The 24,593-nt window shown below is 58.2% G+C and overlaps 1 protein-coding gene across 1 annotated transcript in view; it reads left to right on the forward strand.

The window, feature by feature from the left end:
• ELL (elongation factor RNA polymerase II) overlaps window positions 1–24,593 on the forward strand; it is a 67,383-nt gene that overhangs the window by 37,172 nt on the left and 5,618 nt on the right. The window contains exons 2-7 of the mRNA XM_012654031.1: window positions 7,000–7,047; window positions 13,300–13,421; window positions 13,584–13,747; window positions 16,058–16,329; window positions 18,770–18,894; window positions 24,097–24,193. Of these exons, the coding sequence (XP_012509485.1) occupies window positions 7,000–7,047; window positions 13,300–13,421; window positions 13,584–13,747; window positions 16,058–16,329; window positions 18,770–18,894; window positions 24,097–24,193 (828 nt within the window). The remainder of the gene's footprint in view (window positions 1–6,999; window positions 7,048–13,299; window positions 13,422–13,583; window positions 13,748–16,057; window positions 16,330–18,769; window positions 18,895–24,096; window positions 24,194–24,593) is intronic.

Genomic DNA, 24,593 nt, shown 5'->3' on the forward strand with positions numbered 1-24,593 from the left:
CCAGCCCAGGTTGTCTGTCTGTGATTGGAGGAAGACGTAGGATGGGGACAAGTGGGGTTGCTGGTGGAGGGAAACCAGTGGAGGGTGGGCCTGCCAGCCTTCACTACCCGCCTCCTTCACCTGCTGGTGGAGAAAGCAAAGAACTAAGTGTCTAAGCTGGATGGGGCCCCAAGGACCACCGCTCCCATCACACACATTAACAGAGGAGGAAACTGAGGCCCAGAGAGTCAAGAGGCTTGTCAAGACTTGAGAGGTCTCAGAAAGACTCTCCCCCCATCCTGATCGGATGCCCTCCCTCAACCTGGAAAGTTAGGGGAGCACACGGTTTTCAGGGGGCCTAGCAAACACTCTCCCTTCTTTTTTTTTTTTTTTTTGAGACAGAGTCTCACTCTGTTGCCCGGGCTAGAGTGCCGTGGCATCAGCGTGGCTCACAGCAACCTCAAACTCCTGGGCTCAAGCGATCCTCCTGCCTCAGCCTCCCGAGCAGCTGGGACTACAGGCATGCACACCATGCCCGGCTAATTTTCCATTTTTAGTAGAGACGGGGTCTTGCTCTTGCTCAGGCTGGTCTGGAACTCGTGGGCTCAAGCAGTCCTCCTGCCTTGGCCTCTCAGAGTGCTGGGATTACAGGTGTGAGCCACCATGCCTGGCCTTAAATTTTTTTTTTTAATTTCAATAGATTAGGGCCACAAGTGATTTTTAGTTACACAGATTAATTGTATGGTGGTGGTATCTGGGTTTTAGTGTACCCGATGGGTAGTTTTTCATCCCTCACCCTCCTCCTACCCTTTCCCTTCTAAGTCTCCAGTGTCGATTAAGTCACTCTGGGGCACGGTGCACACCTGTAGGGTGGTGCCCACTTGTGAGAACATGTGGTGCTGGGTTTTCTGTTCTCGAGATATTTCACTTCAGTTCCATCCAAGTTGCTGCAAAAGACGTTATTTCAGTCTTCGTCGTGGCTGAGTAGTATTCCGTGGGTGTGCGTGTATCTGTCTATATATGTCACACTGTCTTTGTCCACTCAGCAGTTGATGAGCACTTTGGTTGGTTTCATATCTTTGCAATTGTGAATTGTGCTGTGATAAATACACACGTGTAGGTGTCTTTTTTAATAAAATGTTTCCTTTGGGTATTTACCCAGAAGTGGGATTACTGGATCGAATGGTAGATTTAGTTCTTTTTTTTTTTTTTAAATCGAGACAGGGTCTTACTCTGTAGCCTGGGCTAGAGTGCAGCGGCATCATCACAGCTGGCTGCAACCTCTCAAACATGTGGGCTCACACAATCCTCCTGCCTCAGCCTCCTGAGTAGCTGGGACTACAAGTGCATACACCACCACGCCCAGCTAATTTTTAAATTTTTTTATGGAGACACGGTCTCACTGTGTTGCTCAGGCTGATCTCAAACTCCTGGCCTCAAGTGATCCTCCCTCCTGAGCCTCTCAAAGTGCTATTAATAGGTTTACGGGTTTGAGTCACTATGCCCAGCCTACTTTTATAATAGTTCTTTGAGGAATCTCCACACTGTTTTCTATAGAGGTTGCACTAATTTACATTCCACCAACAGTGTGTAAGCATTTCCTTTTCACCACATCCTTGCCAACATCTGTTGTTTTTTGGCTTTTTTTTTTTTTTTCAAGATAGTGTCTCGCTCTGTTGCCCTGGATGTAGAGTGCAGCGGGGTCATTGTAGCTCACTGCAACCTCCAGCTCCTGGGCTCAAGTGATCCTCCCGCCTCAGCCTCCTGAGTAGCTGGGACTACAGGCACGCGCCACCATGCCCGGCTAAATTTTTTATTTTTAGTAGAGACAGGCTCTTGCTCTTCCTCAGGCTGGTCTTGAATTCCTGAGCTCAAGTGATCCTGTTGCCTCGGCCTCCCAGAGTGCTAGGATTACAGGCATGAGCCACTGTGCTGGGCTGATTTTTTGCTTTCTAATAATGGCCATTCTGACTGGGGTAAGGTGGGATCTCATTGTGGTTTTAATTTGCATTTCCCTGACGAATAATGATGTGGAGCATCTTTTCATGTGTTTGTTGGCCATTTGTGTGTCATCTTCTGAGAAATGCCTGTTCGTGTCATTCACCCACTTTTTAATGGGGTTGTTTTTTTCTTGCTGATTTGATTGAATTCCTTGTGGATTCTGGGTGTCCTTTGTCAGATGGACAATTTGCAAGTATTTTCTCCTATTCTTTAGGTTGTCTGTTTACTCTGTTATTTCTTTTGCTGTGAAGAAGCTTTTTAGTTTAATTAAGTCCCATTTTTTTTTAATTTCCAGTTTTTAAATGAATCTCACGCAATTTAACTGTTTATGGGCTACTCCAGGTTCTTCCTGAAGCAGTTGTAGCTCTTCATGTCAATTCCACCAAGAAAGAACTCCCACCCATGGTATCTGCTCTCCGTTGTGGCTGAGTCTTTCCAACTGCAGTCTGTTTACTCTTTGGACAGCTGTGTCTCCTCCTTATCTGCTAACCTGAGGACAGTAAAAGTGCTTCTTGTGGGTCAGTATACTATTACAGGAGAAGAACTATGTTTAGAAGGTCGGTTACCAAATCCACAGGTTATGGGCGAAGGCTGAGCAGACAAAGAGGGGGAAGGAGCAGTCCTGCTGCCCCCCCCCGCCCCCCGCCCCGGCTGCCTGAGACCAGCCGAGAGCCAGAGCCCCTCACACAAGTGGGCACACAATGCCCGCTGCGTCGCCCGGGCCTCCTAGGAGGTATTTTAACACGCTCTTGCTCTTTGGAACAGCTCTCCTGGACTCTTATCTGTTTAAACCAGAGGTGTGATAAGCGGTAACCTGGATCTACCCTCTTTTATTTTTGTTTAAAATAAAAAATGGTGCCCCAGGAGATGAGAAAATGGGGTTGTTTCCTTTTTCCTCTGGCTCAGCCTGGAGAAAGAGGGTGGGATCCTTGCAGCTCACACTGGGGAAGGGCTTTCGTTGGCCGCCTGCTCGCCTCCGGGGCCCTGACCACTGGACCGCCCTCCCCCGGCCCTGCAGCAGACCGCCGGCTCTGGCTCCGCCTTGGGTGGCCTCTGCCAGCACGCAGCCATGGGGCTGGCTAGACGTGGGGGCAGAGGGCAACCTGTGCACTTCCCCTCGCCGCACCATCAGGCAGCGACTGTCCTGCAGCTCCGGCCTCAGTGTTGTGTAAGTGCGGGGTTCCCTGGCACTCGGGGATGCCTGGTACCCACAGAGGAGGAGGCTGAGACGCCCTGGCCGAACCTGGCGGGGCAGCCGGGCGGGTGCACAGGGCGAGGCTCCCGCACTCCATGGGGTCCAAGTCCCATTTCTTTATTTTTGTTTTTGTTGCATTTGCCTTTGGGGTCTAAGCCATGAATTCTCTGCCTAGGTGAACATTTTTACTTCATAGTAGTTATCCTAAAGCTCTTGTCTGCTAATTCCGTTGTCTCTGTCCTTTCCAAGTCTGTTTCTGTTGACTGATTTTTCTCCTGGCTTGGGGGGACGGTGTCACATTTTCCTGCTGCTTTGCGTGTCTGGAGGGTTGTTTTTGGAAGCTGGGTGTTCCAGGTGGGTCTCTGCCTGGTAGCCTGCATCGGGCGAGCATCGCTGAGAGGGTGCTGGTTTCTTTTCATGGTTGGATGTGTGCTGGGCGGGGTGTCACCCTCCTGCGTTTGTGATGTTACAAGTGAGTTGCTCTGTTGACAAGAAGGGCCTAGTCTCCTGCTGGAGGATGGAGACACGGTGCTAGCCCGTGTGGCCAGGAGCATGGCCATGACGACAGCCGCGTCCCCATGGGGACAGGCACTTGAGGTCAGCCCTCCCCAAGTCTTGGAGAAAGGCTGGACTGTTAGGCCCCTCAGCCCTTCTCCTCTCGCTGGTACATAACGTTTCATTCTCCATACTCTTGGGGAATGAGTGACTTGGCAAGAAAGGAGTCTTCCCGATAACCCGCTTGGCAGTCAGCTACCGGAACGTGGTCAGCTGGTTAACTGGACGGCTGAGCCCACAGGGAGCATGTGGCCACGGGGAGGGCGGCAGAGCCAGCACCTTCAGGGGCTGTCACCATCAGTACCCGCACTGCTGGGCTGCCCTGGTGCATTTCATGGTCACCCTCACTGGTTCCCGTCCCTCATCACCCTAACCAGCCTTGCTGTCATCGCCATTGTCACAGCACCCATCCCTGGCTCCCTACTGCACACACAGTCCTCGTGTGGACGGCAGACACAGTGCTACAGTGAGCCCCAGGCTGACCCCTCTGCGGAGGTGTAGGCTGAGAGAGGCAAGCCCCGCCTGCCTGAATTCCTTACACCTGCTGTCCCTCCCCGGGGGACACACTTCCTTCCTGGCCTGGATCAAGAGCTCCCTGGGCCAGTGAGGACTGATGCCGTGGTGTCGCAGAGGGCTGCGCACGTGGCTGTGCCTCAGTGTTCCCTTTGCCCCGTGTGGCTCTTGTGTCTCCTGCTGATTCCCTTTTCACCCATGTCCCGTCACTCGTGCATTAAACATGCTTCAGGAGCTGAGCACGGTAGTGTGTGCCTGCAATCCCAGCCACCCGGCAGGCTGAAGTGGGAAGATGGCTTGAGCCCAGGATTTTGAGACCAGTCTGGGCAATGTAGTGAGACCCCATCTCTAATCTGAGGGGAAAAAAAGGTGAACAGATGGGACTGTTCCCCCCACCTGTTAAGAACTCTCTGTGTGTGTTCAGAGGATGCTGCTTGAAAGCGCCTGGTTGCTGCAGACCCCTGTGAGCCCGAGGGCGACTCGCAGCCTTACAGTGGTGCAGCGGACATCCTGTGAGGCGCGTCCCTCTTCTGTGTGCAGTCAGTGAGTGTGATATTCCACCCCCGGGCATCTGCAGCCACTTCCCAATCCCCAGGTGCACGCAGAGCTGCTTTCTTTCTCTTGGGTTGTGTCTTTTCTGAGGCTTACGTAAATGGAATCACACGCTCTACGGCGCTATGTGCTGGGCTCACTCAGCCGGGGCTTCGCGGTTCTTCCGGGTTGTCTGTCAGCGCGTTCCTTTCTGTTGCTGGGTAGCATTTTGTCGTGTGGTTCTCCGTCCGCTAGTTGACGGACATTTGGGATGTAGCCGCCTTTCGGATACTCTGTATGATTCTGCTGTGAACAGTTAGGTGTAAGTTTTTGTACAGAAGCAGTTTTTGCTTCTCTTGGGTACGTACCCAGGAGTGGAATTGCTGGGTGTGTGCAACCCTTCGTTTAACCCTTTGAAAAGCTGCCAGACGGTTTCTGCAGCAGCTGTGCCTTGCGCTTTCCCACCAGCAACAGTGGACGCTTCCGGGTCCTCCGTGCTCGCCAGCGCTTGCTGTCGTCAGCCCCTTTGTTTCAGCCGCCCCCGTAGGTGCGGTGGTACCACGCTGCGGTTGCCGCGCGCAGCTCCCTGATGAGTAACGGCACCCACTGTCTTTCACGCCTTTGTTAGCCTCCACAGCTCTCTTTTTTGTGTTCGTCCTGAGCCAAATTCCAAGCAAAGGTCACTTAAATGCTGCATCCCTAAGGACACAGCCAGGCCAGGGTCCCCCACAGTGCCACACTTCCTATTCTCCGAGTCGCAGCACAGACAGGTGGTCAGGTCGTGGGGTTTGGGATGGGCTCAGCCCTTCTGGAGCCGCTTTGGAGGGACTGTCACCCTTGTCCCAACACACAGTGGCCCTCGTGCAGCAGCAGCTGGTTCGCAGTCTCGGAGCAGGATGAGGGGGTGGGACTGTGTGCGTCCTGTGCCAGGGATGGTGGGAACGTTTCCCATGAGTCGTGTTCGCTGTGGAGTGGACCTCTGCCTGCCTGGTGGTGAAGGCTCGCGTGCTTTGGAAGCATGGGGTGGTTTCTGGGGCATCAGGTCCCACGCCGTGTTAGTGTCCTGGGACGTTTCCCCTCAGATCTGCTCCAGACAGTGGAGTCCTTGATGTGTTCTGGCAAAGGAGGGGGCTGCTGGAAAACCAAGGTGGGCTCCAGCGCCTCCCACCCCAGGCGCCACGCGTGTGCAGTGTGTAGCTGTGTGGTCCGAGCTGGCTGAGCGGACCCAGGGGTCAGGGCTGCTATAGAGCGGGTGCCAAGAGGACAGCCACCCCTGAGTCCCAGACTGCCTGACCCCGCGCCAAGCAGTTCCCCAGGGCAGATGCTCGTCTGACGTGGGGTGGGTGTTGTCTCTGCTCCTGCCCTACCCGTGACGCTGGCTCGAGTCTCCCCACATGTGCGGAGCGGCTCCACCCACCCTGGGTTTGTGGGGGTGGACACGTGGCCACTGCCGATGCAAGCGGCACTCAGCTCTCCTGGGAGAGCTTCTCCTCTCGATAGGCAGGCCGGAAGCCCAGACCCGAGTGGTCGAGACGAGAGCCAGGGTGTCCTCTCAGCAGGAGAACTCAGTGATGAACCTCAGTGGGGCGTCCAGGACAAGTGATGCAGGGGTGGATTTGGGGGCTGAGGGTCCCAGTGACCACCCAGGACCATGCTGTGGGTAGTGTCTGGGACACTGGAGGTGTGTGCTTGGGGTTCAAGGTGAGAGCGGAAGGAAGAAGGTGCACTCCTCCTCCTGGCTCTGGGTCTTTTCCAAGATGCTGCTAGAAGGCTGACCTCCGAATAGCTGAAGCATCAGTATTTATTTTGACCTCTTTTGTATATTTTTTCTTTTCTTTTCTTTCTTTTTTTTTTTTTTAAAGAGATGGGACCTTGCTTTGTTGTACCGGCTGGAGTGCAGTGCACTATCATTAGCTCACGGCAGCCTCGAACTCCCGGCACAGCTTCCTGAGTAGCTGGGACTACAGGCACATGCCCCCACCCCCGGCTAATGTTTTTTCTATTTTTAGTAGAGGCGGGATCTCACTGTGTTGCCAGGCTGGTCTCAAACTCCTGGCCTCAAGTGATCCTCCTGCCTTGGCCTCCGAGAGTGCTGGGATTACAGGCGTGAGCCACCGTGCCCGGCCTGAAAACACTCTTTATCCTGCTCCTTATATAACTGGGAAGTGAGTCTTTGGATTTCTAGGTATCTTTATTGACGTTTTTCCTTTTTATTTTTTCTGTAGGATTCTGTTTCACTAAGACCGTCAATCCGATTTCAAGGAAGCCAAGGGGTGAGTCTTTTTTGTCTCAGTCGTATTCGGAATCATGGAACTGGTGCAGTCGCAGGCCTGTGCTCGCTCGCTGGGCACAGCAGCAGGCTAGCAACGGCGTTTCAGCCCCTCTGTCTCCGCGTAAGGCTGGGCTCCGGGGTTTGCACGGCTGACCCTGTGGCTGGAGGAGCACCAAGCTGGGTCCCTGGAGCCCACAACAGGCCACCTGGCTCGCAGGCTCCCAGTCTTTTAGTGGGGGCCAGGGCCATGGCTGTTTGTCAGGATTTGGGCTGGGGGAGGGGAGTTCATAGAAACTCAGCACTCTCATTTTTTTTTTAATGTGTTTCTTTCTAAATGACCATCTTATTGAAAAATTAGAGAATGAAAGAAAGAGCAAGTTGCCCACCACCCGTGCCCCCAGGTCTTAGGACCTCCTGTTCCCCCCACTTGCCAACACACCGTGGAGCAATTTGGTTTTTTCTTCTAGTCTTCTTTACAAGTCTTTTTAAAAAAATTGTTTATTTATTTGTTTGTTTTTAGAGACAGGGTCTGGCTCTGTCGCCCAGGCTGGAGTGCAGGGGTGTTGTCAGAACTCACTGCAGCCTTGAACTCCTAGGACTAAAGGAATCCTCCTGCCTCAGCCTCCCAAGTAGCTGCAACTACAGATGTGCACCACCGTGCCTGGCTCATTTTTTAAAAAAATTTTTTGGTAGAGATGGGGTCTTGCTGTATTGCCCAGCCTGGTCTCAAACTCTTGGCCTCAAGCAATTGTCCCTCCCAAAGTGCTGGGGTTACTTGAGCCACCGTGCCCGGCCATTTTTGTTTTACAAGTTTCCACGTTGTATCCAAGTCAGTTGCTACCTGAAGTCCTGAGGGCTCCTCACAGCCGGCAGGGTATGGATGTGGTGCTCTGTGGGCTTCCAGGTGCGTCTCGGTGCTGCAGAGAGACGGAGCCTCTAGGAGATGGGTATCTGTGTATACAGATGTGGAGAGATTCGTCACAAAGAAGGGGCTCAGGCAATTGTGGGCCGCAGTCCCTAGGCAGAGTTTCTCCCTCCTCATGGAAATCTCGGTTTCCCTCCTAAGACCTTCAGCTGATTGAACAAGGCCACCCAGACCATTGAGGGTCACCTCCTTACTTACTCGCATCAGCTGGTTGTAGATGGCGACCACATCCACAGGACAGCTCCAGGGTGCACCTAGACCGGGTGTCGTGGAGTAATGAGTCCCCAGACCCTGCAGCTCCATCAGCCCACCTGGCTCCTGTGGTCATCCTCTGCTGTGTCCTTCTTACGATCTCCGGGGATGGGCTTGCTGCCACAGCAGCGCCACAGTGCCCTCTGGTGCCCCTCAGTGGCCACTCTGTGCCTTCTGCAGCCACCTGGCCCTGACCTGAGCAGCCCCCAACTTAAGCAGCGGGAAAGTCCCCCCATTCCCCTCGCCCTGTATGCCTGTCCACAGATGCTCTCCAGCCTGGTCATGGCAAAAGCGCATAGCACGTCACCCTTGTATGCCATGTGCCATGACTTGGAGACTGCATGTGTCACGGCAGCCTGTCCAGACTCATGTCCACCACACGTACAGCATTGGCCCATGTCACTGACAAGAAGGCACCTAACGAGAGAGAGCTGGGGCCCTGGGCACGCCGTGAGCTGGGGACGGGAACCCCGACTCAGCGACGTGGGGTGAAGCAGCTGCTGCAGTTTAGTTAGCAGGGCGTTTGCTCTGGGGCTTCAGTCCCGGGCCGTGCTGCCAGCAGGCCGCCACCAGGCCCTGAGAGGGGCTCTCTGGCCAGAGACATCCCATGGTCTGCCACGGAACGTTCCTTGGAGGTGTGTCATTCACCTCGTCAGCCAGCATCTTCCTGCCTTCTGGTCATCATCCTGGGTCTCGGGTCTGGAGGGACAAACGTTTGGTTGTCACCAGGTGTGTGCGCTATGCAGCATTCAAGGCCCTGTGTAGGATGAAGGGACCCATTCCCCACAGGCCATGACAGACCTGATCTATAGGTGATCTGCAGGCTCCTTGGCTCTGGGACTATGGCTGGATTTTCTCTCTCTGTCCACTGGCCTCCATGTACACCTCTAGGTTACACTCGATGTCAGGACAACCAGCGTCCTTGTGCCTCAGAGCGAGCTCAGCCCCTCCTGTGTGCGTCCTCTCCATGTGAAAGCTCTGGCCAGTGTAGGGTCTTGGCACCATGCACTCCTGGGGTGGGCGTTGGATGTCTGCCCAGCCACCTCCCTCCCTCCCTGCCTCCCTCCCTGGAGTTGTGCTGTGCAGCCGCCAGCCCCGTGCGGGCAGATTTTTTTGCAGTAACTTTGTGGCATTTCCAGGTTCCCCAGGAGACCTGGGCACCCGTACCGGCCTTAGAGCCGCCTGCAGTCTGTTTCATTTGCGGCCCTGCGCTGTCTGGGTGGGAGTGGCCTGTCAGTGTTCAACCCTAGAGAGGCCGGCAGCCGCCGAAGGGGAAAAGAAACCCCCACCTGGCCGGCCCCACTCCCGGAACTCTTCAGCGAAGTGCCAGTTACTAAAAAAGAAAAAGTAGCAGTTGGTGTCCAGGGCTACTCCAGGTGTCAGGACTTCCGTGCCCCAGTTTCGAGAATGAGATTTGGCTGGGCTTGTCAGCGGCCAGTGTCTGTGAGTCTGGGATTGGATTTTGTGGGACTAGTTAGTGATGTGGACAAAGATTTAGCCACAAGAGGTGCTTGTTGCTGTGTTGTCTGTAACCAGGACAGTTTGGAAACAATCTAAAAAATGTGTAAATTGGGGGTTTTCCAGAGTCTGGAGCCATCTGTGTCGGGGACCCCGGGTGGGCATGGCACGCGGCTCTTCTGAAAGGCCACAGCCCGGGCGAGTGGTTCCCGGAAGGGAAGTAGGTGCTCGGCACCTGGGTGTGGGGCCGAGGCCTCCCGCTGGGCACAGGGCCGCTTCCCTCCTGCTCTCTCTGAAGAAGAACGTGTCTTACTCCGAGAGTTCGCCAGGATAAAAACAACGAAGAAAACAATGTTACCTGAAAACTCTTCTGGCCGGAGCGACCCTGGCCAGGCGGTGTTTGGGTTCCTGTGCGCGTTGTGTGGGCCGTGGCCGGGGTCACCCGCTGCTGTCCTGGTTTAACTGTGCAGGATGTTGCGGGCCTTTCCCTCATCACGCTGCAGCCCTCCCCTTAATTTGCCTCTTCAAAACCCTGCAGCTCCTCTCCCCCCAAACTGCAGAAGAGGCCTGGAAGGTCCCAGGGAGGGCAGCAGGCTCCAATTTGGGGCAGATTCCAAAGGGAAGAGGTGACGGGGCTCTGGCAGGGTGCCCACCTGCTGCGGAACCACTGCCCCCTGGTGGCCGTGGGTCAGGTTGGAGGGAAGGACAGGCCTTGGCCCCTTTGGAACCACCCCGATGATCCTGTGTCCTGCTCCAGGCTCTGTCCGCGTGTCTGTCTGTGAACTCGGACGTGTGCTCAAGTTTATGGCGACTCCCCCCAGGCTCCCTCCAGTAACCTGGAGCCAGCGCCGACATCTGGCACACCCGAACGAGAGTGCGCCCACCACCGGGGCCCTAGCGCAGCTCCCAGGGGGCAGCTGAGACCTCGTCCAGGAGGCCAAGTGGGGGCCGCGAGTCAGGCGAGCTCTTGGCTGGCATGGAGAATGTGCCCACATTGCCGGGCTGCTCTTCCCCCGCTGCCCTGCGGGGCCCAGGCCCCGGCACTGTGGCAGAGCAGCCCGTTTGTCAGAGGCTCCCCCGCGTGGGCAGCGCCTCTGCGCCAGAGAGGGCGGAGGCTGTGAGACCTGCCGTGCCCAACCCCAGGTGAACCTTTTCCTAACAGTCTCCCCAGTCTCCCCTGTCCACCCCCCATCCTGAAGGACATGGGCCGCAGTGCCCTGTGTGTGTCTCCCCTTGTCGCCAGCGGCACAATGCCCTCCCGAGCATCAGCCTCGAAGCCTGGCTCACCCATTGTCATGCAGCCCCCACCCTCCCTTGGTAGCTACTCAAGCCTGGCCTGCTCTCTGCACTGTGCCCCCCGCCACCCCTTCCAGGATGGCGTTAGGGGCAGACACGCAGGGCGCAGCGAAGCTGCTCTGGTCACTTACCCAGAGAGCATGGTGTCTGGTGGCCGGGCAGGCTCGCGTGGGGCCCTCGTGGCACTGACTATGTGCGCGACTGCCCTGCCTGCTGTGGGACCTTCCCGTGGGGGCCGGCCTTGCTGCGTCGGGCTCGCGTCGTGTGCCGGCCTGGTCCCGTGGCCCACTCTCTGCCCAGCGGTGCGCGCTCTCCTGGAGCCAGGCGGGATCCTGCCTGCCCACCTGCCGGGCGGGGTCTGCATTTGCCGGGGACAGGGCCACAAGCATGTGTGGGGGCAGAGCCACGAGCAACTTGGACTCAGGCCAGGGGCGCCTCGGTCTGCCCTAGCCGGAGCCAGGACTGGGGTACGGCGGGTGGTGCGGGCGTTGGGAAGGGAGAACCCCCCACACCAGGGCTCAGGCTCCGTCAAGGCTCCCTTGATTTCTCTCAGCACAGTGGTCCCCGGGCTTCCCTCGCAGCTACATTCTGGGTCACCACGTCACATGTACATCGGCCCCCTTGGAGCCTCTGAGTGTCCGGCAGAGGCTGCAGGGCGTGTGCGCGTGTTCCTGTGCCCCAGGGTGAGTCATCGGAGGCAGCTGGGTGTGACTTTTCAGACGCCGAGTGTAAGCCTGTCCAGCCTTCTCTGCCCTAATAAAACTACGTTTGTGTTCAGGTCAGGACTGGCCTGGGGGGCCCGAGATGGGCCTTGCTCTCGCCTCCGCCAGCACATGTCTGTCTGGGTGGGCCCTGACCCCCCAGCTTGTAACTCTGTATCAGCAGGACAGGGATGGAGGCTCCTGTCCCGCAGGGAGGTGTCTGAGGCCGAGAGGGGGTACTGGGCAGACGCCAGTGGATGGGACACCTTCCTCCTGGAGTAGCGCTGAGCGTGCGAGGGTGGGGACAGGAGGATCATCAGCCCAGGAGGACTGCTGCAGAGACTGCCTGGTGCCCCCGGGGTGGCCATGCCTGGGAGTGGGGACGGGTGCTGGACTCTGTGGGTCCACTGGCACGGGGGGCTGACGGTAGGCCAGGTGTGTCCACGGCTTCCCTTGTGGGTCCAAACACTGCCCTGAGGGCCAGGTCCCAGCTGCAGCTACATAGTGGGGCCAGGGGAACAGTGTTCCTCCACGTTCCTGGCGGCTCAGGGGCTCTGTCCTCAGTCTCACGCACGGGGTGTGGACAGGTGAAACCTCCTGTGGGTGCATGTGGCAGCTGGGCAGGGCGTCGGGCAGGGGATTCACCCTTGGGCCCCCTGTTCTGTCCTGTGCTGATGAAGTATCTGGGTGACCAAAGAGGTTGGAGGAAGAGACGGGGCTCAGGGTTGCCGAGGGGATGCGGCAGCCCAGGGACGAGGTCTGATGCCTCCCTACGTGTTCAGGTCCTCACAGACCACTTGAGCCCTTTGCGTGTCTGCCTAGCTACGAGCAGCTCGTGCGTTCAAGCCCAGGGACTTGTTTAGGAAGGGTCACCCCTGCTGACAGAGGGTGGGCCCGGAATGCGGTGTCCTCTGATGCGACGCTGTCTTGCCCTGGGCCCTGCATTTGGCTAGGACAGCACAGTCTGTCCGTCTGCCTGCCCCAGGCTGTCCGTCCTTCTGGGCAGGGCTACAGGCATGCTGTCCAAAGTCAGGTTTATGTAAACTGTGACATACATGTTCTGTGTCTCATGTGACCCGTGATGCCGCCAGCGCTGTTGATCTGTGAGCCCCACAGGCTGCAGGACGGTGAATCGACACACAGGGAGTCCGTGGCCAGCGTAGGTGGCTGCCGAGAAACTGTCACCAAGCAGGGGTGCCAGAGTTGTGGGGTAGCCGACACCCCTCTTGTCAAATCTCACCTTGGGGGGTATCTTGGGCCAAATCTTGGGAAACTGAGTCATGGTCCAGACAAACCTCTTTCCCAGGGTCACACTATCAGGGTGGGCTCCCTGCCTCCAGGCAGGTGCTAAGCACTGTGTTGTCCTCAGACTGCAGTGCCATTGCTGCTGAGAAACCAGACACAGCCCCCCCCAGCACACACACATGGGGGACATTGGCCTCCGATGCCGTCACTGTAAGGAGAGCAGAGGTGTGTTTAGAGGGAATCGCTGGCATATTCCCATTGTGAGGGTTGTGCTGCGGGGGGTGTCGGAGAGATGAGCCTGGGTGGAGCCCCTGGCCAGTCTTGTGGTCCCTTCCATGCCAGGGACTCCTGGTGACACCTCCTTCCCCCCACGCAGCACATCTCCATCCCCCGGCCCGACTGCCCCGCAGAGGCGCGGACCTACTCCTTCTACCTCTCCAGCATCGGCCGCGACAGCCCACAGGGCAGCTTCGACTGCATCCAGCAGTACGTCTCCAGGTGAGGCCGCCCCGGCCCGGGTCCAGACGTGCCGTCGAAATCTCCTCGCCTGAGTCGATGCTGACTGAGCCCCATTTCCGTGGGGGTGGGGGCTCGGCCCCTCAACAGTCTCCCCACATCGTCCCGGGCGCTGATCCCGGCCCCTTGCCGCTTGCCTTGCAGCTGTGGGGACGTCCTCCTGGACTGCCTAGGCAGCATCCAGGACAAGATCACAGTGTGTGCCACCGATGACTCCTACCAGAAGGCGCGGCAGAGCATGGCCCAAGCAGAGGAGGAGACGCGGAGCCGCAGCGCCATCGTCATCAAGGCTGGAGGCCGCTACCTGGGTGAGCGGTGGGGGCTCAGGGCCAGCTTTGGGGGGAGGACGTGGTTCGGGGCCTGTCCAGCCAGGGGCCCTTGCTGTGCCTGCAGTGGAAGCAATGGGTCAGCCAAGGAATCGGCCCGAGCAGGATGTACCCGAGCCGGCGTCCAGGCCGGGAGGGAAGGTCTGGGCACGGTGGCCCCGAGGCTGTGGCAGCTGCTGTCTTGTGAGGCCTGAGATGGACACAGGGGACGGAGAACCCTGGGAGCCCCGAGTCGGCAGGCCCCTGTCCCAGGCTGTGGCCTCGGGGACCTTTACCTGTCAGGGAGGCACACAGGGTCCTCCATCAGGGCTGCTGTTAGGGCACGGTCCCGTCTACCTGTCTTCTAGCTCCTCCCTGAGGTCACCATGGGCTGTGGCAACATGCAAACAGCGGGGGGGTGAGCTCCGCAGTACCCTGCTGCTAATGTGACCCCTGCACTGCCAGGAAGGCTCTGGCGGCTCAGCGTCAGCTTGGGGACAATTTCAGCGAAGCTGAGAAAGCACCACGCACTAAAAGCAGGAAGGAAAGTATCATTTACGTGGAGAGCTCCGTCATCCCGCTGCGGCGCTCCTGCCTCGCAGACCAGACGGAGCTGAAGAGTCGCTGGCGTGCGCCGCCCGCGGGGAAGGGCGCCAGGCTTCAGAGAGGAGTGAAAACGCTCAGAGAAGACAGGAAACTTGATGGCTTTTTGGGTTTTTTCTTTTTTAAGAAAAGGCAGGATTTTAGTTTCCCCTCTCCCCACCCCAAAGAGCACGTGATTTCTCCTTGCTCCGCAGTGGGCTTGGCTCTGAACGAACCCCCGATGCCAGCGCAGGAGCTGGGCTTCTGCTTGGCGCTGGGGCCGGGTGGGCATGCTACACGGCCCGGGCCGTCTGGAGCGCTGGGGCGCCGAGCTGTGAGCCCCGCACATAGGGCCGCTGCAGGGAGGGCAGCCCGGAGGCTCCCAGGCCTCCAGAATGCTGCTCCTGCTCACTGCCAATTGGGAGTGGCCACGCGGCATCCGTGCACGTGTCAATAAGGCTGTGGGTCCTGTGGCGAAAATTTGTCTCGTCACACCACTGTGGGTACAGTAAGGGTTGTTGGAACAGTTTGTATGCTGGTGGAGCCCTCTCTAAGGATGTCATTAGTGTACACATCCCTGCTGTCTCAGAGCACCCCGAGATCAGGCCCGTCCCCCTCCTGGGACTCCGTGTTGGTGGGTCAGCCTGGTACCCTGGGGATGAAGCCTGTCTCCCCTGGCAGGACCCCCCTGAACAGACCCCAGAGGCGTGAGTGGCTGACCCTGGAGATTGTAAAAGCACGTCTTTCTGTGGTAATTGGACACATCAGATTTTTAGGAATGAGGTGGCTCACGCCTGTAATCCTAGCGCTCTGCAAGGCTGAGGTGGGAGGATCACTTGAGTTCAAGACCAGCCTGAGCAAGAGTGAGACCCTGTCTCTACTAAAAATAGAAAAGTTAGCTGGGCATGATGGTGCATGCCTGTAGTCCCAGCTACTCAGGAGGCTGAGGCAGGAGGATCATTTGAGCCCAGAAATTGGAGGTTGCAGTGAGCTGTGATGATGCCACTGCACTCTACCTGGGGTGACAGAGCAAGACTCTGTCACACACTGACACACACACACAAAAGTCCAATGTTGTGAAGATTTTTGCTGGAAGGATGCGAGACATGCTACTGAGCTAGCTCAGGCGTGCACCTCCCCGAGGGTGCCAGGGCGTGTTTGGGACAGGACAGAGGTGTGGCATGCTGGACCCTGTCTGTGTGTGTGTCTACACTGGGGACACAGGGGCAGCCCACAGGGGAGATGCTCACATCCCAGGGTCTCCAGAGCAGCTGCCAGAAGTGGCCCTGACACCTTTATTCACTGCTTTAAAAAGACCCAGAAAACAAAAACAGCTCCACGGGGCCTGCATAAGACCGAAGTGCCTGCCTCCTGCGGTTCTGGGACCGTCGATTTAACATCAGAAGGTTTATAGATGCCCCCAGCTCCCTCAACCCGCTTGAATAGTTGGTGTGTTTGGTACCTAGAATTTCGGTCCCCAGTGGATGACGTCAGTTAAGTCTCTAAAACACTATTCTACCGCTTGCACTTCCTGCTTCTGAGGCTGGGGGCCCTGCAGGTGCCGGGTCTGGGCAGCAGGTGGCACTGTCGGCCACCCAGGGTCCCCACTGAGCAGACAGGGCTGGACTTTGCCTTGGCCAGCAGCGCTCTCTAGTCTGAAACCTTCAGGCGCCAGCCGTGGGGCACAGCGGCTGCCCCCTCTGTTCCTTAACACTCGGGCTCTTTTTGCAGGCAAGAAGGTTCAGTTTCGGAAACCAGCCCCTGGAGCGACAGATGCTGTGCCCTCCCGGAAGCGGGCGACCCCCATGAACCTGGCGAGTGCCATCAGGAAGAGTGGCATCGGCGCGAGCGGGGGCGGTGGGGTGTCCCAGAGGCCCTTCCGTGACCGGGTGCTGCACCTCCTGGCGCTGAGGCCCTACCGCAAGGCCGAGCTGCTGCTGCGGCTGCAGAAGGATGGCCTGGCGCAGGCGGACAAAGAGGCGCTGGACGGCCTCCTCCAGCAGGTGCGTGCCGTCCGGGGGCGGGGGCGCGTCCAGCCCACCTGACTGCAAGTTTACAAGCGGCGTCCTTAGGTGGTCCCTCGCGAGCAGGGTGGGCCGGAGCGTTGAGGCTGTGACTCTGGCCAGCAGGGAAGAGCCCCTCCTGAGGCCCCTTCTGTGTTCACAGCCTGCCTCAGAGTGGGAGCCTCCTGGGTTAGAACCCACTCGGGGGGCCGTGGACATGTCTCTGGGCGTGGTACCTGCTCTGCGGGGCCCATGCCCTTTTCTCCACCGTCTGCCACCAAGTGGGCAGTGGGGCCCAGCACGCCGGATGCAAGGCTGCGGCTGCAGGCAATTTATAGACTCGAGGTCTGGGCGGGGAACCCACAGGTGCGGGTCAGAGCTGGGCAGGCAGGCGAGCCAGGCTGGGAATCGAGGCAAGGGCTTCACGTATCGGACCTTCAGGCTTCTGTCTGTGATGGGTGTGACGCCACTGCCTCTCTCAGGGTCCAGGGTAGGCCCGCCGTCGAGAACCACCCTGGGCGTTACAGCAGGTACAGTGGCCCTGGGTGCCTCCTGCCACCCCTCACCCACAGAGATGCCCAGGACCCCTAGGAAGGCAAGTGGCTGGTGCTGGCTTTGAGGCATCAGGGCTGTCTAGATGCGGCCTCAGAGTGAATTGGGCATGGGCCACCTCAGATCGCTGCTGCGGTCGAGAAGGAGGCGTGGCTGTGCCCCTTGTCTGCCCAGGTGGCAGCAGGATATTAGGGGTCAAATCCTCCAGGTCGCCCCGCCCCACTTCCTGCCTCAGACACCCTGGGAACACAGACGGCACCTCCTGTCGTGGACACGGCATCTCCACGCCGTGAGGTGTGTGGCAGCCTGCAGCTGTGCCTAAGGCGCATCCACACGTCACTGCGCTTATCGTGAGGCTTCTCGACTCCGCTGCAGCCCGAGCCTGGTCCGCGTGGACCTTGCAGCATGTTCCTTGGGAGGACGTTGGCTCGGCTCTCGTCCCTCCTCCTGCTCCCAAGGCAGGGCTGGCACACTGTTGGCGGGAGTTCCTGAGGGGAGCTTGATGGAATCGTCAGATGTGGGACCCATGCTGGCCTGGCCAGGAAGCCAGTCCCTTTCCCAGGACAAGAGAGAGTCCATGCCAGACCCTAGCCTCTCCAGGTGACTTTGGTTTGGCTGCCTCCTGAGGGACGGGCCCGGCCAGTGTCTGCAGGCAGAGTGTCCCTTCCCGTGACCACCTTGATTTCTCCCGCATGGCTCGTCTGCCTTGTGCTTCTGTGTTTGCTACACAGCTGGTTCTTCCCAGCGATTCGGTGATGGCAGGGCTGGCGGCAGGACCCCGTTAGCTTGCAGAAGAGGAAGATCTTGAGCATGTGCCTCACCCAGGCTGGTCGTTTCCAGCCTCCCCAGGCCACCAGAGACTCCGAGGAGCAGCAGCGATGAAACCGTACTCTTCCATGCGAGGGCTCTTCCTCCTCTGGAAACACGCAAAGCAAAGATGGCCATCTGTGGGGCTGGCTGGGCCCCAGGGAAACCCACAGGCATTCCTTTTGGCCGGGGGGACGGTGTCGACGGGTGGGTGGTGTTTAGCAAAAGCTATCAGGAGCCATAAAAACGTTCAGCCTTTGACCTGATAATCCTACTTCTGGGAAGCCTGCCGAAGGAAGCCATCGCCAGCGTGGAAAACCTGCGCACAGTGACATCTGTTTATGCTACAGAGAAACTGGCAATGGTGGCGATGTCCAACAGTGGAGACTCATCACCGGGTGGAATATTACTCAACTGTTAAAAAATGCTCCCTGTGGAAATGGCTGTGACACGGAGTCCTCGTCAGATGTAGCGGAAAACAGCAGCTGCCTTGCCGGCAGCGTGACGGTGCCACACACGTGGGGGGCGTGCTGGTGACCAGGGCGCCAGGAGGCTGGCACACAGGCACCAGCTATGGCAGTGGCCTGGGGCTCCGTCAAGCCCTTCTAAGGCACACGCTCTGAGCCCGTCTGGGCCATGAGTCCGGGAGGCAGGCCCCACTGTGGCTGACTGGCGAGAGCGGGAGGGTGGCTCGGGCCTGGCCCCTGGAGGTGCCCCTTACATGGCACCTCCAGCCATGGCCAACTCTGCTGTGGGAGCTGCCATCAGAAGGGGCGAGCCATGGGGTCTTGGGACTGGAGGTGGCAGTCCTCCCTGTTTGGGAAGCAGCCTTGCCCCTAGCACCTGTGGGATGATCGAGTCTGGACCTCAAGCTGTGACTCGTGCGTCTGTACCCTGAGGGTTGCATGCTGGGGAGCTGAGGGTGGGCAGTAGTAGGCAGTCTTCCCTCCCCTCCTGTCTCGGTCTGTCTGCCCACCTCCCTCCGGGTCTCTGCACCGCCCCCACGCCCTTCAATCAGATGTTTCTGGTAGCCTCTGGGCCTCGGGCTTCCCGCAAGGTGACGGCTGGCTCTGTCTTGCAGGTGGCCAACGTGAGTACCAAGGATGGCACATGCACCCTGAGGGACTGCATGTACAAGGACGTGCAGAAGGACTGGCCCGGCTACTCTGAGGGGGACCAGCAGCTGCTGAAGCGCGTGCTTGTCCGGTAATGCCGCCTCTTGTCCCCTGCTGTGTCCCTAATCCCCGAGCATGGGCCAGAGCTCGTCTCAAGGATGCTGGGGTAGTCTTGAGTGACCCCAAAGGTGCAGGGCCCGAGAGCAGGATGGAAGGGTCCGAGGAGGCCTCTCCGTCTGTCCTCCCCACTGCCGGTGGCACCCCGTGGCTTCCCGTGCAGGGGGAATGGCCAGCCCCCTCGGAGTCGGGCGGGGGGCGTGAGTCACCAGCCCCAACCCCAGAATCCTCGGAAGAGAGGCCTCAGTCCACCCAGGCTATCCTCGGCTGTCGCCACCTTCCTGCCAAGCTTCCCCCAGACCTGGGCGTCCCCGGAAGCTTCTGCTGAAGTCCACTTTTTAGAACTCTTGAGAACACAGAGTGCAGAAAAACAAGGCAAAAGGCAAAACAAAACTCCCTGCAGACGTGACTAAGCAGCGTTGATTAAACGCATCCCCTCTCAGACTGGTTGGAACCGAGGTCAGGGTGGCGCGGGGCTCTGGGGGCAGTGGTCAAGGACGCAGGTGGCTGGCGATTTCCTTCCCGGTGGCTGCGTGCTTGGGAGCCGCGGGCTGTGGGGCAGACCGTTCAGAGCAGGCCATACGCTAATTAGTCCTTAAGTGATTTCTCAGGGACTTGGAGCTGTTTGTGAGATTTGTTTTTTTTGAAGTTCAGCTGTCTAAAGCAGCAATTGCACGTGGAGAGCAGAGCGGAGCTGGCGTCACACCCCGCGCTTGGGCGGTGTCCGCCTGCCCTGGGCCTGCTGGTCAGGGGCCCTTGGGCCACGCTCTGGCCGGCTGGAGCCCGGCTTGTCTGGCAGTCCTGGGTTCCCAGGGGAGGCTGGCGGAAGACACACAGCCTCGGCAGAAGACTCATCCCCCCTCCTGGTTCCCCTCCCTGGGGGCCCGGGTCCCTCAGACTGAGGGCGCTGGACAGGAACTGCCGAGAGCAAGCAAAGGATCGCCTGTGTGTGGGGTCGCCGGAGATGGTGCCTGAGCCGCATGTCCAGGGCGTCAGGCAGGAGCGTCCCTGGGGTGTGCACCCCGGAGCCAGCCCTGACTCCGGGCTCGTACTTCCTCCGCTGAGTGAGCTGTGGGCTCGTGCCGGCCCCAGGCACTCAGCTGTCAATCTGGGCCAGCTTGGGGATCACCACCTGTTGGCCTCTAAAGCTTGAACTGGTATGCAGGGGGCGAGGTGGATGTCCCCTCACCACCTGTAACGACACACGAGGTGACCTGCAGTGCCTGTCTGCATGGCATGTCTGTTTAGGTTCTCCCTTATCTGAAGAAAGCCCCGTTTGTAGCAGTTGTTGAAGCCATAGCCTTGGGTGTCAAAACAGGGCCTCGGGCGTTTCCTCTGTCGGGGACCAGGCATAGGCAGGGGTGTCGCTGCAGGAGCCACCCACAGCTGAGCTGGGTGCCGCGCCGTGGCTCTGGCGCTGATTTCTCGGCTAGGTGTTCTCTTCATCCATCACGTCCTACCAGACTCTTCCCATTTGTCCCCTCACCTCTCATCACTGTCAATGGTCCAGGGTCCTGCGCCTGACCCCTCCGCCTGAGCCACATGCTGCCCAGGGCCCTCGCAGGCAGCCCGAGCGTCTCCCCTCTCATGTGGGCCCCTGAGCCCAGCTCTGCCCCTCTGCCTCCCCTTCAGCCCTGGCGCCAAGGGAACGCGGCCCTGGGAGGAATGTTGGCCACGCCTTCACCCCCAGGCGACAGTCCTGCCAGTCTCTGGTTGATCAAATGTAGACTCAGAGCCACGGGAGTTCTTCCGCCATGTGGACAGTCACAGCCTTCCCGACCCGACCCTTTGCCGGTCCACACAGCCACAGGACAGCTGGGCAGCCCTCGTGGTCTGAAAAGTCACCTCGTCTGTCCCTCCGTGCATCCCGCGTGGTTGTGGGAAGACCGGGCGCCCTCGCAGCCACCCTCCCGCAGCCTCTGGTTCTGCCGTGGCGTGGTGGGCTGTGCCACTGGCTTCTGTCCTCATCCCAGTTTTCCTCTCTCTTTTATTTTACTTTTGCGAGATTTTATCAACTTTTCCCATCCCGTCTCTGTTTTGCTATCCTTTATAGTTTCTTTTTTTTTTTTTGAGACAGGGTCTCCTCTGTCGCCCAGGCTGGAGTGCAGTGGTATAAATCAGCTCACTGCAGCATCGAACTCCTGGGCTCAAGTGATCTTCTTACCTCAGCCTCCCGAGTAGCTGGGACTACAGGTGCACGCCACCACACCTGCGTAATTCTTAGATTTTTTGGATAGAGATAGGGTCTTGCTATGTTGCCCAGGCTGGTCTCGAACTTCTGGCCTCAAGTGATCCTCCCACCTTGGCCTTCCAAAGTGCTGGAGTTACAAGGCGTGAGCCACCATGCCCAGCCTGTCATTTCTAGTTTCTGAAAGTCTTCTATTCTTAAAGTGCTCTATTGTAGCATTATGTTCTTACTTCATGGAAGCAATGCCATTTTTAATCTAATCTCTCTAAGGATGTTAAAAAGCATAGCTTTGTTGAGATACAATTGAAATAACACAAGTCACCCATTTAAAGTGAACAACTCAGTGGTATTTGATACATTCAGATGTTGTTTCGCTACCACATCTTCCTAGTTCCAGAACATTTCATCCCCTCTGAAACAAAACCTGAACGCATCGGCAGTCACTCCCCGCTCCCCCTCCCCCAGCCCCTGGCAGCCACCAGTCTGCTTCCTGTCTCTGTGGGGCTGCCTGTCCGGACAGTCCATGCAACATGTGGCCTTCTGTGTGTGGCTGCTCTCACTCGGCATGGTGTTGAGGTTCATCACGCAGTAGTGGGTGTCGGCACTTCGTGCCTTTCCGAGGCCGAGCACCGTACTCCTGCACGGATAAACGCAGCCGTTCGTCACCTGGTGGACGCCTGGGCGGTTTCCACCGTTTGCCAGGTGTGAGCAGAGCTGCTGTGGCCGTGCGTGTGCAGGGCTTCGTGTGGACCTGGGTTTCCCCTCTCTTGGGTACTTCCCGGGGAGCGTCAGGGAACATCTGGTGGTTACTCTGAGCCCTGCCAGACTGCAGCCACGTGGCCACCCAGTTCAAGTAGACAAGCGGTCACACCGCACAGCTGTGAAGGGACCGCTGGGGCTCCTGGGTCGCTGACATTGCCTCGCGGGGACTCCTGGGTCGCTTCCAGCGGTTGGCTCTTGTCAGCTAGGCTGCTGTAAACAGCGCACACGAGGGTTTCCATTTCTCTCAGACGCACCGAGGAGTGGAATCGCTAGATCGTGTGGCCGTCCTGTGTTTCGCTTTTTGAGGAACCTCCAAGCTCTTTTCTTCAACCAGCGTATCATCTTGCAGTGCCACCAGCAGGGCACAAGGATTGCAGTTCCTCCGTGTCCTCGCCAATGCTTGTCATTTTCTGTCTTTCCTGATTCTAGCCGTGCTCGTGGGCTTGCAGTGGTATCTCCTTGTGGTTTGGTTTGCTTTTCCCTGATAGAGGAGGTTGAGCATGTATTCACATGCTCGTTGGCCGTCTCTATGTCTTTGGGGACATGTCCATTCAAATCCTTAGTCCTTTTTTTTTTTTTTTTTTAACAGGGTATCGCTCTGTTGCCCAGGCTGGAGTGCAGTGGTGCAGTCACAGCTCACAGCAGCCTCCAACTCGTGGGCTCAAGCAATTCCTGCCTCAGCCTCTCCTGAGTAGCTGGGACTACAGGCATGCACCGCTACATCTGGCTAATTTTTCAAATTATTTATTTATTTTTGTAGAGACAAGATCTCACTATGATGCTCAGGCTGATCTTGAACTGGTGGGCTCAAGTGATCCTCCTGCCTCAGTCTTCCAAAGTGCTGGGGTTACAGGCGTGAGCTACTGCGCCCCACCCTCAAATCTTTAGTCTTTCTAAGGATATTAAAGCTGGTGTTTTTGTTGATTTATATATTTTTTTAACATTCTTCTCCCCTTAGCAAATCTCTCTCTCCTTTCAAATGCATTTTCCTGTCTGTCTTGGGGTTTGACATTTGGTGCAGCCTTTGGGGGACATTCCTCCGGGCAGCTCGGCTTCCTTCAGGGTAGTTGCTGAGGGGTCTCTGACTGCCCCATGTGCCCTAGACCTGGGTCCTCTGTTTCCTCATCTTCCGAGGCCACACATCGATCCCCCGTCTTCCGCGTGTGGCCCAAGTGGCTTACCAGCCGCCTGAAGGGGAGGAGCCCAGGCTCCTCTGCTACCTGATGGTGCCCTAGGTTCACTGCCTTGCAGCCCCACCGGCAACGACCAGGACCCAGAGGGGGCTGGGGGGCCAGCCCGCAGGAGCCCCGGGGGCTCTCGCTCCAGGCCTTGGACTCCAGCCCCTCAGCCCCTGTGAGATGGTCACCACTTACACACCTCTGCGTTGAGCTTTCATATGTCACTGCTTTCTTTCTCCCTGCCTCCGTCTCGCCTTCCTGGTGGGGGCTTGAAGAGCGTGGATTCGGGCGCCAGTCCTTTTTTCCTATCTTTGCCGGGGCTCTGTGTGTCTCCACGTGGTTCTCCTGGCCTCTCAGGCCACTCTGGAAGGGACAACTGTTGTGGTCCGGCGCTGAGGCTGTGGGTCAGGGACACGGCTCTGGTTGTTGCTAGCTGGCGGCTCATCACCATGGCCCCAGACCTGGGCCTCCCTGGGAGTGCGGAGGGCTCTGGCCTCCTGGGCTGCCCTGAGACACACAGCCCCTAGGAGTTGGACAGTTGACAGAGGGGCCCTGCTTGCTGTGCTTACATGGGGAGAAAGAGGGGTGCGCGTTGGGGTGTTTCTTCCTTCACCCCTGGCTGTATCATTTGCTTGGTCCTGGTGGGCCAGTGGCTGCTCGAGGTCATGCTCTGACCGGGGCTTCCTGTGACAGGAAGACCATCCTGTCCTAGGCCAGGGCCCTCACATCTCCTCTGCATTTTGTAACGTTTCTGCAGGAAGCATTGTTAGCAGGATGAACACTTGTCTATAAAAGAAGGGGCCAGTGCCCCAGTGTGTGTCCTGGTCCCCACAGTAGCAGGCATCTAAATGAGCGGGCGGCCAGCCGAGCTCCCCTGGGTGCAGAAGGACGCTGAACAGGGAAGTCCTCCTTTGGATGAGACCGCATAGGACATACTCAGGCCTGGGCTCCCAGGATCCCCCAGCGGGCTCAGCCCCGCTCTGGTGTTGGGGTGTCCCTCCCCTGAGGCATCTGCCCCCAGCTAACCTGGCCCTGCCTGTCCCTGCAGGAAACTGTGCCAGCCGCAGAGTGCAGGTGGCCTTCCCGGAGACCCTGCTGCCTCCAGCCCTCCCGACGAGCACAGGAGCTCGGCCTCGCCCCCTCAGGTGCGTGCGGCGGGCCTGGGCGACAGGTGCGGGTGCTGGTGGGGGAAGGTAAGGGGCGTTCATGGCTGCTGCTTGGAGCCCATCCCGGCACCTCGTCCTCCTGCCCCTCTGAGTCTTCCCTGGGGACACCCTCACTGTCCTTGGCCACAGGCCTGCAGGTCTGGGGTGACCGTCCCGAGCCCCTGCAGGGCACCCTGTGCGGCGTCACCTTTGTCACTTTGGTCCCCAGGTCCTTGGAGCACGCACTGTCCTGACCTGCCCATGTCCTCTCCATGACCGAGGGGGCAGCTTCACTGGGGGCTGGGGTCCTGCCGGGGTGGCCACAGCACCCCTGTGTCGCTCATGGTGCACAGCTTGGGGACAGAGTGGCCCCTGGCTTGGGTTTTCCCTGTGTCCGTCG

Source organism: Propithecus coquereli, unplaced genomic scaffold (assembly GCF_000956105.1).
Source record: "Propithecus coquereli isolate 6110/MARCELLA unplaced genomic scaffold, Pcoq_1.0 Scaffold438, whole genome shotgun sequence".
Taxonomy (NCBI): domain Eukaryota; kingdom Metazoa; phylum Chordata; class Mammalia; order Primates; family Indriidae; genus Propithecus; species Propithecus coquereli.